Source organism: Kwoniella botswanensis, chromosome 2, assembly GCF_036426115.1.
Source record: "Kwoniella botswanensis chromosome 2, complete sequence".
NCBI classification, from domain to species: Eukaryota; Fungi; Basidiomycota; class Tremellomycetes; order Tremellales; family Cryptococcaceae; genus Kwoniella; species Kwoniella botswanensis.
Genome location: NC_088600.1, coordinates 2,065,452 through 2,083,142, shown reverse-complemented (window position 1 = coordinate 2,083,142; position 17,691 = coordinate 2,065,452). Strand labels below are relative to the sequence as shown.

Genomic DNA, 17,691 nt, shown 5'->3' with positions numbered 1-17,691 from the left:
GATCGTAATCGCTGCGATGCTGGGATTGGCGATACATCCGTCCTTTATCGTCTCCCTCCTTCCTCGGGGAAGTCATTGAGACTTCCTCCTTTCACAGCTTTCTATTCGACTCCTTTCTTCGTGCTTTCCACCTTTTGTTCTCGGAACGTCCCTTGGTGGCAAGAGATGAGTCAAGAACAGTCCCATCTCTCGCTTTTAACCGTTTTTGATCTTTCCGGCTCTTATTGCCCTTTCTCTCTCTACACTTTTCACTATGTCGGATAGCATTCCATTGCCTCCTCGTTATCATTCCAATTCCCGACCTTCGTCTATTCCTCCGAAGATATTAGAGCTGACCAAGCGATCTCCTCCGCATCTCTCCTCGTCATCATCAACTGAACGAATACCACCTGCTAAATATTCTCGCATGGAACTGAACCCGCCAAACGCTTCCAATCGACGATTTTCCGCTCCGCCCGTGCCTTCCCCCAATCCAACTCAATCTGATCGACGCGCTTCGTTCTCCACCTCTGCACCTCGACAATCTGCTCAACAGCTTGCGGCGGAAGCTCTTCTCAATATGGCTCCTTCGTCGAATGGTCAGAATCGATCACCTGAAAAACGACCGAGCGAGAAGACCCCTCTTGTACCTGCTCCTGCTCAATCTACCACTTCCACTCCTGCTTCTAGATCCAATACAAATGCCATGGATGTCGATACACCTGAAAGCGAGTCTCGCGGTGTGAAGAGGAAGGTAGTGGAAGATGATCCTCGATTACCCAGTGCTGTTACTTTGGGTCTGCATGGTATAGACCGGGAAAGGGAACGGGCGAAAGAAAGTCGATACTCCCACTCTCCCTTGGCTACCACCGAAGCACGACAGCCTAACCCTCCTGCTGCCAACGCGTCGCGATTGGGTCAATCACCCTCGTCCTCAGTCCTTGGTGCATCAACCACGAACCGATATTCCGTTTACGGACCGACTACTCGAGATCCTCTTGGTGGATCTCCATGGGGTCTCAACCCATCTCGATATTCTACTTTGGGTCTGCGACGTGATCTTTCTCCATCGGTCTCAACTTCTGCTGCTCCCAAACCAGCTTCTCTCGACCCTCCCCAACGTGCTTCACCCGATGTTGGTCGAGACTCTCGGTTCTACCCTGGTTCCGTCACTGGTTACGGTCATTACTCGATGGGTCGACGTGAGCTTACTGAACATCGCGAACAGCTCAGAGAAGGTAAAAGATGGCTGGAAGCGATGTTATCCAAAACCGAGAAGATGTTACATATGGTTGAGAATAAGATGGCGTTGACCGGTGAAATGGGTCCTTCAGCTGGTGCCGCCAAACCTCCGACTGCCACTGCTGGAGGACGTCATGCGGATGACTGGGAATTTGAAGAACGGGAGAGACTCAGACAGAAAGAGATCCAGCGTCTTGAGAGAGAAAGGGAGATGGATAGGGTCGAAAGGGAGAAAAGAGGTTTGGAACGTGAGAGGGAATTACAAAGGGAAAGAGAACGTGATAGGATTGGTGGGAATGCCAATGCGGGTGTGACGTCTGATTCGGGGCCAGGAGTAAGAAGGGATAATAAATCTGAAGCTGAACGTAATCGGGATTTGCTCTTGGCTTCCAGAAGAGTCACTGCCGTTTCACCTAATCCATCTACCTCTTCATCAACATCTCGACAACAAAATTCCAATAGCAATGGACCATCCGCTACAACCGGAGGTAACAATGCCTCATCAGCCAATATCACACCTAACAATAGAGAAACAAATAATAATAATAATAATGGTGGAAGTGGTACGAGGGATGGTAAAGGAAGCAATGGTAGCAGTCCATGGGAAGGTGAACCTATTTTAGGTGGAGTGGCATTACCACGAAGAGAACAGCAGAGTTCGTTGAGTCGAGCTTTAGGTAGGGGATTGTGGAGTTTCGATGTGAGAGGTTAAAGGAGTCAGAGTTAGGACTTTGTTTGAGCAGAGATGGTGGTTAGTTATTTCAGTCATCTATACAGTGTTGGTTGCTTTTCTTTTGATATACATGGCATTCTCGCATCTACACGAATATGTATGAGTTTGATTGGGTGGTATTTGGTATTTGATATAATTGATTAGTTGGTAGTGTCATTTGCATGAATTCATATGTATCTGTACTTGAGATTGTCTACTGTATGAGAGTGTTGAGAGTATCTTTACCTCCACCACTGAATGAAACCAAAGATGTGATCGACATCTTGACGAGAGATGTTGCTACAACACTAGAATCGACAATCTTTCACTTGAGTTATCTATATTCATATACAAGTATCATGTCGATAAATCAACTTTCTATTTCATCATCATCCATGCCTCTTGGACAGTCGCAAACACACTCACAGATATCTTCCAATGGTAATCCCACTTCAACGATAAATACACCTTTGAAACCTATAAAGAGCGAAAGCGGATTCGAGTTTCCTGCTATATGGAGTTTCCCGCCTTTCTTCACGTGAGTAGATCACTACGCCTTTCACATAGGTCTAAGGACATCTGTCTCCTTATATCTGTGTGTGTGTTAGATTGTTCATGCTGACGTAGCGACCGTTGGACCGTAGATTACAGCCGAACCCATCTACTTTGAATCATCAATTAGAACTTTGGAGAACATTAGTTTTGAAATGGGCGAAATACGAAAGAGTGTTCGAGGTCAATGTGGATAGTATTGAGATACCTGCAGTGTTTGAGAATAAGAGGATAAAACGTGAGTCCAAGTCCCTGACTACGTTCAACATCAAAAAGGTGTGGTCCTTGTTGGTTTTGGTGTTGATGTTTTATGCGTTCGTAGGTAGATTGTTACCTCCTTCTATGAGACGATTATTCCAGGAGATGATAAAGAATGGTATGTACCCTCTCTGCAAAGTATTGCATACGTATACGTTTGCGTAGAGCTAATTGTATATTGAGTGAATCGATGGGACAATCAAATAGGCGAAGCTGCTCCGGATCCACCTAAGCAGGATGCAAAGTTTTTGATATATTGGAAAAAACCTGAAGAATGGGGAGATCTTATATATACCTGGGTGAGTCAGCCTTCCTTAACGACTCACCTTAAAGAGATTAATTTGACTGATCACGATTATCGTCATCGTCATTGACTTGTAGGTGATGGATAACGGCTTGAATTCTAGTATAATGACATTTTATGAGATAACGGATGGAGACCTGTCACATACGACTGGTAAGTCGGGCTGACAAGCAATTTCAAAAATATCAATCATACTGATAATGTATACTTCCTTGGTACTGATGTAAACTATTTCTATAGAATTCTACGAGTTACCGACATCGATACTACGCAAGGCACTTGAAAGTCTGGTGAGAAGGGGTAAAGCTCAGTTATTGGAAGGTAAAGGTGAGATCGGAGAGGGTGTAAGGTTCTTGTGAGGATATAGCATTCGTCGGACATATCCTCTAGGTCGGTTAGTGGACGGATTGGATGAGCTTGTATGTACAGTACTGTTTATTAGTGTGTAAGCTGGTTTTGTATTATAGGAATTATGATGCATTTTTAACTATATTTAAAGAAAATAAGGTATGAGGCGATTCACCCGCTTGGGTAGAATTGCTCCGGTAAGCAAGTCAAGAGATACCTAGACGGTGATGGATGATTAGTGCTCGAAGCCTATACGAATCCCCCACCACCCCTCTTTTCATCGATCCTCTTGAACCTCACAGTGATGTTCCTCTCGTTGATCACGCAGACAGTAGCCAGGAAGAACAAGCCGATGATCACTTCGAAGCTATATATCGAAGTGAAGATGTTTTCAAGAGTGTAATCTGATCCAGGTGATTGTGCGGATGTAACTGGATGGATAAAGTGATTCATAGTCAGTTTAATATGTCTCGTTCTCTCTGCCGTGGACTGGCACTGGGAGAATTTGATTTGGATGTGTTTGGGCGAAACAAGACTTACTCTTTGATGAGCATCCTGTTTGATTGGCTGCGAAGGTTGAGTCGGTACAGAATCCAAGCTGGGTTGTTAATCCACCAGCTGAAGTACCGTTGCTGATGTGTATCACCATCTCATTAGTTGCTCGGTATCTTCCCAGGATGAGGCTGCGAATGACAGGTCACTCACTAATAACCACAACATGAGAACTGAAAGAGAGAACCGTTCCAAGTCAGATTAGCATACTTGGAAGGATATGGATGACACCGATAGAAGAAAATCTCACTCACTTGATCTTGTATAGTCTGTTGGACATTTTCACTTTGCTCTGACCAGATCTCGAAAAACTCTGATATTTGTTGTAATGAGAACATCCAGACGTAACTACCGAACTGTCGTGAGTATGATATCAGCCATGCTCAGCTTCCAATTCTCGGTCCCCTCGATGGTTCGACGACTCAAGATAACTCACAGCTAATGTCAATGAAGCGAGAATCACCAACCACCAATTTAACGTCATGAGCAATTTCGAATTCTCCACGGATGATAAGATCGCAGGTAAGGATAGGAGGGTACCGAATATGTAAGTCGAGCCAAGGCAGATACCAACTATAGTATCAAGGTATTTTCGTCTGGGTCAGTAAAACGCAATTACCAGGACCATGACTATATTGTAGGGGTGATGATGGTGATAATGATATACTCACTGATCTGGAAATCTATACGAGTCTTGATCAAGGCCAGAATCAAATGTTGAGGTTGAGAAAATAGTATAGCTGAGACTATACATAGGACTCCTGCTGATAATAAACATAGGTCGAGGAATGACCATGCAATAGTTAATTTCTTCATTTTGTTGACTAACTTCCGATGTATTCTCTCTGTTTGTATGTTATGTCCAGCTCCGGTAGTATTCTAGCCTGCTCTTCTGATAAGTTGTCGTCGAGACAGAGGGAGATGGATGTTGTTTGAGTCCAGCTCGTACATGCAATTTCGTTATAAGGATTGTATTAGCCTATCTGCTAGGATTCTACCGTACCAGACGGGTTTGAGGGTTAGGGTGAGGGTAGGTGTTAACCGTCCACTGACAAGTGGCAAGGAGTGCAATGGTTATATAAGCCAGGTTGGAAAGTAGAAGAGATGAGATGGGTGGATACGAAAATGCGAGAATAGATACAGATTCAAAATGATGATACCGCAGATTTCTCCATGGTAACTGCACTAAATACCAGTAGCTTAGTACACTGGAAGGATCGGCTAGAATCGCTCAGAACATCAGTTGTCGAGTAATAATAGACGGTAAATCAGTAACAAAGGCACAATGATGAATCGAAACACCAAGGCAAGTCATATTGAGGTTCTCCTTGACGACGAGGGAAGGATAGCTCTTGGCAGGCGTTCGAGAAGGTCCGAGTCCTTCTATACCATCTATCGACTGCTTGTGAGTGGCCCGACAGGTCAGTACATGAGATATAAGAATCCGCGTCACTTGACTCATCAGCTTTTAGACCCATCATCTTCTGTAGCTTTATGAGTCAAGTTCACAACGCAATGAAGGAGTTACCTACCAGTCAATGCTCATCGCGCTTGGTGATCACGCTAAGCATGCGATTCCCACGCTTGGTGTCCGTGCATGGACGAGCATTGTCTTTGATGTTACTGGATTGCCTGCAGCAACGAGGTTGATCCTTCCAATTCAAAAATTGAAAAGCTTTGGATGACCCAGCTCAGTCTCCTATCGCGGCCTCTTTTTGTCTATCTGGTCTCACCACGAAAGGTGCATGCAGATGAGGAGCTCTTAAGTTCGAGTCAAGCAAGTCGGAGAAACGCGACACGCCAAGGTTGAAGTATTTGGTAATTCAACTGTGAATCTGCCCTTGTTCCTTCGGACCGAGATGATCGGGGGCGGGAGTGGAGTGGGGGATGCACCGATGCACCAAATGCAGATGGCCAATCAATTCATGGCATTTCGGGGCACTCTGCTAAACCGGCAAAAACAGGTAGACCCTGAACCCAATTCCTTATCTCTGTGCGATCTCGACTTTTCAACCAATCACATCGCTCTTTCATACGGGCCCCTCATCTACGCTGGTGGTTTGGAAGTGTATTCCGATGGTGGGAGCCATGTTATTGCCATGTGGCCATGCAACCCAGTGAATCTGGTTGGTGGAAATATACTGGAAATGGATTTTTATCGCCGGAGTACGAGCACTCCCAACTTGGGTGCGTACGGCAATACGAGGAGAGTTGTTTTTCCCATACTGCAGACAAGGTATCACTTTTTTCCATACACACTTTTTTTTGATGCTTCTTTTCTCTTAGACTTATCATCATCATCACCATCAGAAGCTTCTTTCTTACCATTGATAGATAATTGATTCTCGATCCGATCGTATACAAAAGGAGCATAGATATAAAAAGGATCGTTTCAGATCACAACTCATACGGATAGAAAGGACGCAAAGGCCGATTTTTCCTATCTCTTTTTCAACAAAACTTTCCAAAACAGCCTCAAAACCCCCTTTCATCTGTGCGTGGCAAATTCACAGCAATACATCGATCACAGTAGAAGATGCAAGCTAATTCACCACTGTTATTTATAGTTCTTATCACCTGAGCCGGCGCCGCGATATGTGTGGTGTCGGGTTTATCTGTCACATCAAAGGACATGCAGCTCACAAGATTGTAAGCGATGCGAGGAACATCCTCTGTAATATGACCCATCGAGGGGCCAGTGAGTCACCAAGTCATTTTACGCTTGACGGGGCGCAGAGCTAATTCGCCATGTGTGTTGATTAGCCGGTGCGGATGCCCGAGATGGTGATGGTGCTGGTGTAATGACTGGTATTCCCCATGATTTCTTTGTACGAGAATCAGCCCACTCTTTCCCCTCCAAGCTCCCTGCTGAGGGAACCTATGCTGTGGGAAATGTCTTCTTCTCCAAAGAGGAGTTTGCCGCTCAACAAGCTACTTTTGAGGATATTGCTAGACCTCTCGGATTAAGAGTTCTCGGCTGGAGAGAAGTCCCTACCGACAATTCCATCCTTGGTCCCGCTTCCAAGAGCAAAGAACCTAAGATCTTACAGCCTTTCGTCGTACTCGAGGAGCATTACGGTCCAGGACAAGATAGTCAGGAGGGTCACTTTGATGAGAGACGATTTGAGAGACAGCTCTACGTATTGAGAAAACAGGCTACTCACAGAATGTAAGTGGCAAATCCCCCCTCATGGTGGTGTAGATCCGATCGATCGATTGACTTTTACTGATTATCATCTATAGTGGTCTCAAGAACGGATTCTATATCTGTTCCCTTACCCCCTCCAACATCATCTACAAAGGTCAACTTTCCCCCGTCCAAGTCTACAATTACTACCATGATCTCAATCACGCTCTTTACGCTTCCCACTTTGCCCTTGTCCACTCTCGATTCTCCACCAACACCTTCCCATCCTGGGATCGAGCCCAACCTATGAGATGGGCCGCTCACAACGGTGAGATCAACACTGTAAGAGGAAACAAGAACTGGATGAGAGCTAGAGAAGGAAATCTCAAGTCTGAGAAATTCGGTGATGATCTCGATCTTCTTTACCCTATTGTCGAAACTGGTGGTTCCGATTCTGCCGCGTTCGACAACGTACTTGAATTGTTAGTTGTCAATGGTATTTTGACCTTACCTGAAGCTGTTATGATGCTTGTTCCCGAAGCATGGCAGAACAATGACTTGATGGAACCTGAGAAGAAAGCCTTCTACGCTTGGGCTTCATCCTTGATGGAACCTTGGGATGGACCTGCTCTCTTCACTTTCTCAGATGGTCGATACTGCGGTGCCAATCTCGATAGAAACGGTCTTAGACCTTGTAGATTCGTCGTCACCTCCGATGATATCATGGTGTGTGCCTCGGAAGTAGGAACTATCACTATCGAACCCGAGAAGATTATTCAAAAAGGCCGATTGAAGCCTGGTAGGATGTTGCTTGTCGACACTAAAGAAGGTAGAATTGTCGATGACAGAGAACTCAAGCTCACCACCGCTAAGAGGCAACCCTTCGGTGCATGGGTTGAATCCCAGGTCATGAGACTTCCCGAAGTAGTTAGAAGAGTTCAACGATTCGAAGATATCTCAGTTAAGATCGATGACACCCCTCTCAGTACCGATCCTAAATTACTCGCTTTCGGTTATACCATCGAACAACTCAGTATGCTCATGCTTCCTATGGTACAAGAAGGTCACGAAGCTTTGGGATCCATGGGTAACGATGCTGCGCTTGCCTGTATGTCTACTACCCCAAGAACCGTCTACGACTACTTCAGACAGTTGTTCGCTCAAGTCACCAATCCCCCTATCGACCCTATCAGAGAATCGATCGTCATGTCTTTGGAGACCATGGTTGGTATCGAGGGTAACTTGCTCGAGATTCAACCAAAACAATTACACCGACTCCACCTCAAAACCCCTGTTCTCACTATTCAAGAGATGAACGCTCTCAAGCACATGAAAGTATCTAACTCCGATTGGCCATCCATTACCATCGACATCACTTTTGAGAAGGGAGAAGGTCTTCCAGGTTACAGAAACGCTCTTAACAGAGTCAGACAAGAAGCTATCAACGCCGTCAACGCCGGATTCAGAACGATCATCCTTTCCGACAGAGCTGTTGGGCACGATAGAGTCGCTCTTTCTGCCATCCTTGCTGTTGGTGGTGTTCACCATTACCTCGTCCAACAAAGAAAGCGATCTCAAGTAGCGATCATGATCGAGACCGGCGAAGCTAGAGAAGTACACCACATGTGTGTGTTGGTTGGTTATGGTGCAGATGCCATCTGCCCTTGGTTGATCATGGAGATGATTCACAAGGTTGCTTCGGAAGGATTGTAAGTGACTGCTGTCTAAGCCTATATTCATAAGCTGATCTGAAATACAGAGCCAAGGACGGTCAAACCGCCGATAAACTTGTCGAGAACTACATGAAAGCTATGGCCGAGGGTATGCTCAAGGTCCTCTCTAAGATGGGTGTATCCACTCTTGCCTCATACAAGGGTGCTCAGCTCTTCGAGATTCTCGGTCTTCACGAGGAAGTCGTATCTGAATGCTTCATCGGTACCGCTTCGAGGGTCCAAGGTGCTACCTTCGAACTTCTCGCTATGGATGCTTTCGAGTTCCACGAGAGAGCTTGGCCATCAAGAGAGACCATCACCGTTCCTGGTATGGTGAGTGGTTACGAAGTTCCTCATAATCTGATAGTACTCTAGCTGACTTGCCTCTCAGCCCGAGAGCGGTGAATACCACTACCGACAAGGTTCAGAGATGCGAATCAACGATCCCGTCTCTATTGCTCAACTCCAAGATGCTGTCAGGCAAAAGAACCAAAATGCCTATGATAGCTACTCCAAGAACTCTCGAGAGTCCATCAAACGAGGTACCCTCCGAGGTCTCCTCGAGTTCAACTTTGATAACGGTACTTCCGTCCCCATTGAACAAGTTGAACCTTGGAACGAGATTGTGCGAAGATGTGTCACCGGTGCCATGTCTTACGGTTCCATCTCTATGGAAGCGCACACCACCCTTGCTGTGGCTATGAACCGACTTGGTGGTAAATCCAACACTGGTGAAGGTGGTGAAGATGCTGAAAGGTCTCTCCCTATCCCCGGACCTGGAGCCGATGCCGATGGACAACCTTTCACCCATGCCATGGAGCTCAAACCTGTTTGGGATTCTCGACGATCTGCTATCAAGCAAGTTGCATCTGGTCGATTCGGTGTTACCTCCAACTACCTTGCCGATTCCGATGAATTACAAATCAAGATGGCTCAAGGTGCCAAGCCTGGAGAAGGTGGTGAACTTCCAGGACACAAAGTCTCCGCTTCTATTGGTCGAACTCGACACTCCACTCCTGGTGTAACCCTTGTCTCTCCTCCACCCCACCACGATATCTACTCTATCGAAGATTTGAAACAACTTATCTACGATCTCAAAGCTTCTAACCCTAGAGCTCGTGTCTCCGTCAAACTTGTATCTGAAGTTGGTGTCGGTATCGTTGCCAGTGGTGTAGCTAAAGCCAAAGCCGATCACATCACTATCTCCGGTCACGATGGTGGTACCGGTGCAGCCAAGTGGACCTCCATCAAGTACGCTGGTCTTCCTTGGGAACTTGGTCTTGCCGAGACCCATCAAACTTTGGTGCTTAACAACTTGCGAGGTAGAGTTACCGTTCAAACCGATGGTCAAATTAGAACCGGTCGAGATATCGCCATTGCCACTCTGCTCGGTGCTGAAGAATGGGGTTTCGCTACTACACCCCTTATCGCCATGGGTTGTATCATGATGAAAGCTTGTCACAAGAACACCTGTCCCGTTGGTATCGCCACTCAAGATCCAGCTCTCCGAGCTAAATTCGCTGGTCAACCCGAACAAGTCATTAACTTCTTCTACTACGTCATTGAAGAGTTGCGAAGTATCATGGCCAAACTCGGTTTCAGAACTATCAACGAAATGGTTGGTCGAGCTGATATGCTCATGGTTGACGAGTCTTTGCGAACTCCCAAAACCGCTCTCCTCGACTTGTCACCTATCCTCAAGCCTGCTCACCTGCTCCGAACCGATGTTGCCACCTACAAAGTCCGAGCTCAGGACCACAAGCTCTACGTTAGACTTGATAACAAGTTTATCGACGAGGCTGAACCTGCTCTCCAAAAGGGTCTTCCTGTCACCATCGACTGTGATGTAGTCAACACCGATCGAGCCTTGGGTACCACCCTCTCTTACCATGTATCCAAACGATACGGAGAAGCTGGTTTACCAAGAGATACCATCCACATCAACATGAAGGGTTCTGCTGGTCAATCTCTCGGTGCTTTCCTCGCCCCAGGTATCACTATCGAACTTGAAGGTGACGCCAACGATTATGTCGGTAAGGGTCTGTCAGGTGGTCGATTGATCGTCTACCCACCTAAATCATCCCCCTTCAAAGCCGAAGAGAACATCATTATCGGTAATGTCTGTTTCTTCGGTGCAACTTCCGGGCAGGGTTTCATCCGAGGTATTGCTGCCGAGCGATTCGCCGTCAGAAACTCCGGTGCTACCCTTGTTGTCGAAGGTACCGGTGATCACGGTTGTGAATACATGACTGGTGGAAGAGTCGTCGTTCTCGGTCTTACAGGTCGAAACTTTGCCGCTGGTATGTCTGGTGGTATCGCCTATGTCCTTGACATGGCGCACTCTTTCGCCCCTAAAGTCAACAGCGGTACCGTCGAACTCGGACCTGTCTCTGATCCTCAAGAAGTCGCTGAACTCCGAAGTCTCATCGAGGATCACCGACACTACACCGGTTCAGAAATTGCCGATCGAGTCTTGCGAAACTTCCACCACTTCTTGCCCATGTTCGTCAGAGTCATGCCTCTCGACTACAAGCGGGTACTCGAAGAGGAAGCTGCTCGAGCGGCCGAGGAGAAGAAACGACAATCCGTCATCGATCTCATCCCATCTACCACCGCTTCTCAAGTCGATCTCGTCGCTACTGGCTTCGACCCTATTCTCCCTCGAGATGCCAACGCTCTTACCGTCTCTACTTCTCAACTCGTCACTCCTACCGCTTCGCCCAAACCCAAACCTGCTGAACCTTCCATTGTCGACGTCGAAGATGCCATGGTGGACGATGCTACTTCCAAAGAGAAGCTCGCCAAGGTAGACAAGACCCGAGGATTCATGAAGTACAAGCGACTCAACGAAGCTTACCGACCACCTCGAAAGAGAGTCAAGGATTGGAAGGAGATCTCCACTCGACTCACCAAGGGGGAGTTGAAATACCAATCCGCTAGATGTATGGACTGTGGTATTCCCTTCTGTCAATCCGACACCGGTTGTCCCATCGCCAACGTCATTCCTAAATGGAATACTATGGTATTCGAAGGACGATGGCAAGATGCCTTGAACCGATTACTCAAAACCAACAATTTCCCAGAATTCACCGGTCGAGTATGTCCCGCCCCATGTGAATCAGCTTGTGTATTGGGTATCAACGAGCAACCTGTCGGTATCAAGTCGATCGAATGTGCCATCATCGATAAAGGTTTCGAAATGGGTTGGATGGTTCCTAATCCACCTCAACATCGAACTGGCAAAAAGGTAGCTATTATCGGTTCTGGGCCTGCTGGTCTGGCTGCTGCCGATCAACTCAACAGAGCGGGTCATACTGTCACTGTATACGAGAGACAAGATCGAATTGGTGGATTGTTAATGTACGGTATCCCCAACATGAAGCTCGACAAGGCGATTGTCCAACGAAGAGTTGACTTGATGGCTGCCGAAGGTGTCAACTTTGTAACCAACGCCAACGTCGGTAATGACCCCAACTACGATCCTCTCGATCTTAAAGCTCAACACGACGCTCTGATTTTGGCTGTTGGTGCCACCAACGCTAGGGACATCAACCTACCTGGACGAGATGCCGAAGGAATTCACCAAGCCATGAACTTCTTACCTCCAGCTACCAAGGCTCTTCAAGCTTGGACCGGTAATCCTACTCAGGCACTTGGAGAGGATACACCGGGCTACATCTCTGCTAAGGGCTTGGACGTCGTCGTCATCGGTGGAGGTGACACCGGAAATGATTGTCTTGGTACCGCTATCCGTCAAGGGGCTAAAACCGTCACAAACTTCGAGCTTTTGCCTCAACCACCTCCAACGAGGTCCGCAGACAACCCCTGGCCCACATTCAACCGCTGCTATAAAGTGGATTACGCACATTCTGAATCAATATCGATTTTCGGAACTGATCCACGTCAATACTGTGTTTCTTCGGTAAAATTCAACAAAGATGACGAAGGGAAGTTGACCGGAATCGATACCGTCAAAGTTGAATGGACTGTAAGTAAAGTGCCACATTCGATGCTTCAAGACGCGAGCTGACCGTGTCTGGACAGAACACTGCTGGTAAATGGAGCATGGAGAAGATCCCAGGATCCGAGAAGGTGAGTATTCCGTACCTTGTGTGACATGAAGCCGACTTCCTTCAAGTGCCACAATCACACATTCATTCGATCGTGAACTGACCCGATCTGCGATACGTTTAGACATACCCCGCTCAGCTTTGTCTCCTCTCCATGGGTTTCCTTGGACCTCAGAAGGAAATCATGCTCGCTCTCGGTGTCGAGTTGGATCCCCGAGGAAATGCTAAGACCCCCAACGGTGGATACTCCACCTCCACTCCTGGAGTGTTCGCATCCGGTGATTGTCGACGAGGTCAATCGCTCATTGTGTGGGGTATCAGAGAAGGTAGACAGGTAGCCGAAGAAGTCGATCGATTCTTGATGGTCGGCTCACACCTGCCTGTACAAGGTGGTATTGAGCGAAGACAATGGATCGCTCCTCCCATCATCAAACCTGTTCACACCGAGGTTTCAAGCAGAGCTACGAGCGAGTTCGAGGTATCAAGTCAAGGTGTGGATGTAGAGAACATTAGCGTGACTGCTTCAGCTTAGTCGGCCGAGGTTGAAAAGGTATAATGGTTTGATTTACTGTTATATAGGATATGGATGAATGTTCGTTCTTTCTTGGATTTGTTATAGGTTCTGGTATTTCATTTATAGGTTGTTTGCTTTCTTTTTTGTAAATATAGATGCATCACATGTCAACATCATTGGATCACACATACACAAGTTCTTTCTACCTTCTCCATATATACTTTACGTGTCAACGGAGTACGAACTGACTGGAGAGGAAAGTGTGCATAAAGAGGGTCAGCGCTTATGAGTTTCGCGCGCATCTTCTTGTAGTTTTAGATATGAAAGGCGTTCCTTTGCACCATCTTCCTGTAAAATACCTCTGAACTCCTGCAAAACATAAGATATTTTCATGCCACTTTCCAACAATGGTGTGCCATTGTTGGATGGTTTACAATAAGGTGGATGAGGAAGCAATGAGAAATTAGGTATATTTAGGTCTGGCTGAAATTAGGCATTTCGTTCCTCTTTCGCGTCCACTATCTCTATTCCACCTTTACCCCTCCTTCTTGTCGTGCTGGGTCCCATTGACTTCCTGTATGCCTCCCATCGCCTTGCATTCGCCTCCTTGTCACCGCTCTGCCCTTCACACCTGCATTATCGATGTTCTCCCTGCTTCGTCTCTTCCTCCTCCCCCTTCTTCATCTCTTCTTGCCTGCTTCCCTGTTCCACCTCCGCCTCCGCTTTTCGCTCTGTCACACGTGACTAACCTATATAGTTAAATGATATTACAGCTCCATTTCATCAAGCTGAATATGTAACAAGCTTTGATAGATATGCATACTTGTACAATATAAACTACTTGTCTAAACAATTTGTATCTTCTTAGCAGCATCCGCCCAGACCCCACCCGCGGCATTCAATTTCTCCTTTACCTCGTTCGTCCATCCTTCAATGGCTTTGGTGGGTTTCCACGTCCTACCCTTAGGCGATGAGGCGAGATTGGAAGTTATCTGTTCGGGAGTAGATCCCTCTGTCTGAGAGGCGAGAGTCAGACGGAGAAGGGCAAGTGTGGGGGATACGGGTTGGGTAGGGGGGAGGTTAGGAGGAGGGAGGGAAGAGGATAGGAGGGAGTGATGAAGCTTGAGGAGTGTGGGTTGGTCCAGGTCTGGTAGGCCGTCTATCGGACACATGGTTCAATGATCAGCCTGGCTGTATCAAAAGATATTATTCCGATGGACGGGAAACTCACAATGTATCCTATTTGATACAAGCTCTGAAGCTAACCCTGGTTTACCAAGATTACACAATCGACCTATCCACACCAAAACCATCAGCTACTTCATACTATTTTCAGAATCTGCAACACTGCAGCTGATTGGTATATTTACTCACCGACAATCTCCCTCGCCGTTGTTTTACTAACTTTCAACCCACCTACTCTCCAAGCCCTGACGATCTTTTTCAATTCCGCCGCTTCCTCAGCTTCGCTACACGCTACGACCTGTCTCAAAGCTTGGATGGAGACTTTATCTATTTTCTTCTCCTTTGAAGGTAATTTCGAGTGTTTTAGGATGGTAGATACGTTGGATTGTCGGATAGCCGATTTGTCAAGTTGGTATTTTAACGCGGGGGTCGAGGACGTCGAGAATAGATCATCGTTGTCGAAGCTGTCTTCGTCTTCTACGGCTTCTTCGATTGGTTGGGATGATCTGGCTTTACGAAGGGCTATAAATGTTGGACATTAGCGCGATAAGTATTTGATGGGGAGAAGATGGACGTACCCAATGGAGAGCTGTGGAAACCCCTTGAGCAGATAGTCCTGGACGCAAAGCTCAGAGGTGCATTTCTGAGAACGTTGGAGAAAGGGAGAAGGTTTGACATTTTGGCGTTGATCTGAGTTACAGATAGTTTGATGTGCATAGAAGCAGGAGCATGGATGAATGAATGTTGAATATGAACTCGGTGAATCCCACTAGGTATTGTCGAAATTTCAGTGTACCAAATCGCAATGTGGCATTCGCGTGGCGCATAACATCAGTCTGCCGAGGATACATAGCTGCTCCGAGTTACTAACGCGACGAGCCATACGTGTATACGCATGACGAAGGGGACTTGGACTGCCGAACTGGATCGACAGGGTATCCTGCACATGGATCAATTCAAATGGATAGGTCGTATGGATTGGGGCAACTTACGCTTAGGTCATCACGCAGGGTGAAACTTTATCAAGAGAACTGCAATCGGCTGTTATGTTTGATTCAGTAAAGCCGTAGACGATCAACAGGAATCAATATGCTTCTTGATCTTTGTCATTATGAATGTATAGCTTATTGCTTAAGAGGGTGTCACTTGAAACTCACCAACTCATCAGGTACAGTACACAGTATGATTGGAACGATGGGAATGTGAGACAGCCATGGGGAAACCAGATTGAGACTTTATTTGGGTCAATTTGCCTATCTATGATGTATGTAGTCCTTGAATGCTTTTACTACTTTTGTAAGAAGTAGAATCCATCTTGGAGTGACTCTCTGAGTGTTCCTTCTTTCCCAAGTGGTACTGAAGCAAGCATAAACATCAATGAGAGTCTACCAGCCTTGATCCCAATCGGACGTTTCAATTCCCATTCAGTATCGAAGAGGACAAACATCACGCAGGCTGGTATGTTTTGAAATATCAAGTGATAGAGGAACGACTCGACCAGATTGCTCAGTCGGGACTTTCATCCTTGGTTCCACTCTCAAGTTGGCTGAGGTAGTTCATCATTTGGTGAGACTGTTACTCAGACATGATGATATATATTCATTCATGACATCGTACCATTTCTCTTGTTTCTCTTTTCTCAAACAGATACAAACAAGTCCACCTTCAGAAGTTGTTTGTCGATTCGCTATCTCTTCCCAATTTCATCAACATCTCTGTTGATCAACCTTCCGTATCTTTCCTTCCTTTACCTCGTCTCATCGAACTCACCATATACACAATGTCCGACACCTGGTCCCACCTGACATGCCCACCCCAACCACCTTTCCCCGTCCGCATATCTGACGATGTGTTCCTACCGGTCCCCTCTCCCACATCACTCCGAGCATCATCTTCAGAACCTTCACTCAATTTCGAGCTGAAGGGTTTGAAGGTGTTGTTGAAGGAGAAAGGCGAGAAGGAAGTAGTCAAAGTGTCTGAAATCAAGATGTAAGTGGACCACAGCATACAGTCTCAGTGGATTTGAGCTGATTTGCTTCATGATGGTATTGTATAGGAAAAGACGAAATACCTTGTTGATGACACCAGGCGAAGTCCACAGACTTGGTAATCTATCTGTATCCATCCTTCCTCAGTCACAGCCAGAGTCGAAACAATCAGTTAGAAAGACCATCATACCCAAAACGCCTCAACCAATCCATCGAAAGGCTGCTTCGGACATATCCACACCATCTACTTCATCGGATTTCAACGATGAAGATGAGGAGGGATCAGAGTACGATACCTGTTCCTCAACATTTTCCACACCCTTCTCATCCCTTCGACAAATCAGTGCGAAATACAAGAATAACGATGGCTTCGAATCTCCCTGTCCTTCTCAACCATCTTCCAATATCCTCAAACCAACTTCTATACTTGTTCACAGCGTCGACGATGACGATAACGAAAGAGGTACTTTCGGTCAGAGACGTAAAAACTCCGGGATGCAGATCGATGGTTTACCGTCCTCGAGAGATCCCAATAACTTCAGTCTCTGGAGATCACCCAGGAACAACGCTGCTATCGTCGGATCATCACCTTTCGAAGAGAGTCAGCCTAAGAGACGGAGGATAAGTCAGATCGAATGGGAAGGTATGCCCTGTCCTGAGGAATTGGTTTCGCCAAAGATGAAGCAGAGAATTAACGAATTGGGCAAAGGGTTCAGTTGGGCTAGTTTGCATTGATTGAAATTTGGAATGAAATGGAACGGGATTTGTAAACTGAATGATCTAACGGCGATGGTATTAAATTTGAAGCAAATGAAACGAAAGGGAAAAAACGACTATTACGTTAGTCTATACGTGATTTGATACGACTTGATGAATTTGATGTTCTAACATGATTCAATCTGATCCATGTGCATTTTATGGACTGGATCAGTTGATACGTCACAGTCCTTGAGACGACCACATGCAGGAGTATACTCGGCTCGATACATGACATATACTATATATCAATATAAGAAGCATAGGATGAAGGTGGTATTGTAAAAGTCCATCATATCAAAGGATTGGTCGGGAGAGCAAGCAATTGAACTAAGCTCTATATATACTATACTATAAGATACAATAAGCACAGGGGCAATTCCAACACATCT

At 46.3% G+C, this 17,691-nt stretch overlaps 6 protein-coding genes across 6 annotated transcripts; 4 read left to right on the top strand and 2 right to left on the bottom strand.

Annotated features, from left to right (window-relative positions):
- Positions 1-253: 253 nt before the first annotated feature.
- On the top strand, positions 254-1,933 carry L199_007678 (uncharacterized protein; the record flags this gene model as incomplete). Its single annotated transcript, XM_064893367.1, has 1 exon — positions 254-1,933. One exon carries the CDS (start codon positions 254-256, stop codon positions 1,931-1,933), a length of 1,680 nt encoding a protein of 559 aa, XP_064749439.1.
- A 359-nt stretch (positions 1,934-2,292) lies between these two features.
- Positions 2,293-3,406, top strand: L199_007677 (uncharacterized protein; the record flags this gene model as incomplete). Its single annotated transcript, XM_064893366.1, has 6 exons — positions 2,293-2,471; positions 2,578-2,723; positions 2,808-2,861; positions 2,951-3,042; positions 3,125-3,200; positions 3,288-3,406. The coding sequence occupies 6 exons, from the start codon at positions 2,293-2,295 to the stop codon at positions 3,404-3,406; spliced, it is 666 nt and encodes a 221-aa protein (XP_064749438.1).
- Positions 3,407-3,644: 238 nt separating this feature from the next.
- On the bottom strand, positions 3,645-4,763 carry L199_007676 (uncharacterized protein; the record flags this gene model as incomplete). Its single annotated transcript, XM_064893365.1, has 6 exons — positions 3,645-3,826; positions 3,936-4,027; positions 4,101-4,120; positions 4,202-4,303; positions 4,384-4,520; positions 4,619-4,763. 6 exons carry the CDS (start codon positions 4,761-4,763, stop codon positions 3,645-3,647), a joined length of 678 nt encoding a protein of 225 aa, XP_064749437.1.
- Positions 4,764-6,542: 1,779 nt separating this feature from the next.
- Positions 6,543-13,388, top strand: L199_007675 (uncharacterized protein; the record flags this gene model as incomplete). The annotated part of the gene is made up of 7 exons (XM_064893364.1): positions 6,543-6,645; positions 6,711-7,116; positions 7,191-8,783; positions 8,834-9,119; positions 9,178-12,774; positions 12,831-12,878; positions 12,981-13,388. 7 exons carry the CDS (start codon positions 6,543-6,545, stop codon positions 13,386-13,388), a joined length of 6,441 nt encoding a protein of 2,146 aa, XP_064749436.1.
- Positions 13,389-14,215: 827 nt separating this feature from the next.
- L199_007674 (uncharacterized protein) lies at positions 14,216-15,233 on the bottom strand (the record flags this gene model as incomplete). Its single annotated transcript, XM_064893363.1, has 4 exons — positions 14,216-14,529; positions 14,602-14,664; positions 14,745-15,077; positions 15,134-15,233. 4 exons carry the CDS (start codon positions 15,231-15,233, stop codon positions 14,216-14,218), a joined length of 810 nt encoding a protein of 269 aa, XP_064749435.1.
- A 1,102-nt stretch (positions 15,234-16,335) lies between these two features.
- L199_007673 (uncharacterized protein) lies at positions 16,336-17,278 on the top strand (the record flags this gene model as incomplete). The annotated part of the gene is made up of 2 exons (XM_064893362.1): positions 16,336-16,544; positions 16,612-17,278. The coding sequence occupies 2 exons, from the start codon at positions 16,336-16,338 to the stop codon at positions 17,276-17,278; spliced, it is 876 nt and encodes a 291-aa protein (XP_064749434.1).
- Positions 17,279-17,691: the final 413 nt, after the last annotated feature.